Genomic DNA, 1,747 nt, shown 5'->3' on the forward strand with positions numbered 1-1,747 from the left:
ACTTCTCCACTTTTCTCTCTCTAGGGCATATTTTCAGCAATGCAAAAATTCGGTCAGATGAATTGATGCAATTAACTAGATCAGATGTTGCAGCTAGAGAGTCATGGTGGCTATGGCATATATTTGATCTGCAGAATACTGTTGTTTGCCCTGCAAAAGGCTTAAAGTTGTTGCTTTTTTTAAAAAAAAATATTTTGCAACATTTAAAAATTAAGAGGCTACACATTAACATCCATACCTTTTATTGAAAAAAAGGACACTCTGGGTTCCCTGAGCCCTTAAACAGGAAACACACTTTCCAGGGTATCAGAGTCCTATATGGACCTTATCACATGTCTACATTACCTGCCTGATCCCTCGAGGCATTTGAGTTTGTGACTCTTAGTATATAAGATGCTAGCAATTGCATTAATTCTCTGTTTGCTCTGACTATATAGAGGCTGTTTTTGTAGCCTAATCCACATAAATACCACCTTTCTGAAATCCAGAAGATTAGGACAATTTACAATGAGCAGAGTGGGATGACATATCTTCTGGATCACCCCACTGTAAAGATATACTTAATTTCCTTTGACCTTGTTTTCTTAAGGATCTTTAAAATGTACTTTTTACAAAATTTCCAGGTATTTCCCTTCCTCTTTGTGATAAAAGAAGAAAAGTTTCTGGGCTACTTGATTCCTAAGATTTAAAAGATAGCATGCAATGATTATAATAAATGTCACCGGGCCATTGCCTAATTTTTTGAATATTCTAAGTACCTTAGTTTGTAAATACCCTAAGTTGTTATAAGAAAAACCATATATAGGCTGGGCACAGCAGCTCATGTGTCAAATTCTAGTATTTTCATGGCCTCTGGGAGCCTCACTATCATATCCATCTGTCTAACCACCTTCCTCTACTTCTGCTGTTACTTATCTTGCACATTGACCAGCATGGCTACTGCAGCTGATTTCTATAACCTATTTGCTCATTGCCTAACATGTATCTGAAATTTCTTCTGTTTCTTTGTTCAAAAATAGAAGGAAGAGATCTGTTTGGCCCAGATTATTCTGTGCATCTCCCTCTCTTTAAATCAAATGTTCACTTCTTTTTTTTTTTCCTTTCTAAATGGTCCATATTTATTAGTACTCTAGTCCCAAGTCTACCATATTGGAGGTTTTCTGGAATTCCAGGCTATCTGTTAGACTGTAGGCTTCACAGCCTTGGCTTGTCATACTGGGCCAGGTTTGTGCGGGAGATAGGCCTACAGCTGGACCAGCAAAGGTGCTGAGAGAGGAACCCTGTCCTCCTACCTGGTACTTTGTGGGTGAGAGATACTGATACAGACAGTGGAAAGAAGAGCTGGATATCTCATTCTCATCAGGAAGATTGTACAGTTCTATGATTTGGAATATGTCATAGGCATCAGAGTATAAAGCAGGAACTGAGGCCACCAGCCTCTCCCACTGAGTATCTTGCATTTGGAAGTCACTTGTGGAACTCTCAGTGAAGGTAGAGTTCCATGCCTGATTGGAAGGGTCTAAGGGCTGAGGTGGAAGGGAGCTGTAGAAATCTGAGACCACAGGAGAAAAAGCATAAGGATTGAGGGATGTTCTGGGGGAGGTGGGCACGTTCTTCTTGGATGAAGGGATCTGGTTTCGTTGCTTTGCTGATTGCTGCTGCTGCTGCTTCTGCTGCTTCTTCAATTTGAATCGCCGGTTCCTAAACCAAACCTGGGAGTGGGGGAAGAGGGGAGATTGTGGGCTGT

At 40.6% G+C, this 1,747-nt stretch overlaps 1 protein-coding gene across 1 annotated transcript in view; it reads right to left on the reverse strand.

Annotated features, from left to right (window-relative positions):
• Positions 1–1,121: 1,121 nt before the first annotated feature.
• The window catches only part of LOC108535236 (arginine-fifty homeobox-like), a 1,076-nt gene continuing 450 nt past the window's right edge, over positions 1,122–1,747 (reverse strand). Inside the window, exon 2 of the mRNA XM_017881130.1 lies at positions 1,122–1,712. Coding sequence (XP_017736619.1) covers positions 1,122–1,712 — 591 coding nt within the window. The remainder of the gene's footprint in view (positions 1,713–1,747) is intronic.

The sequence above is a fragment of the Rhinopithecus bieti genome, unplaced genomic scaffold (genome assembly GCF_001698545.2).
Source record: "Rhinopithecus bieti isolate Rb0 unplaced genomic scaffold, ASM169854v2 scaffold_12732, whole genome shotgun sequence".
NCBI classification, from domain to species: Eukaryota; Metazoa; Chordata; class Mammalia; order Primates; family Cercopithecidae; genus Rhinopithecus; species Rhinopithecus bieti.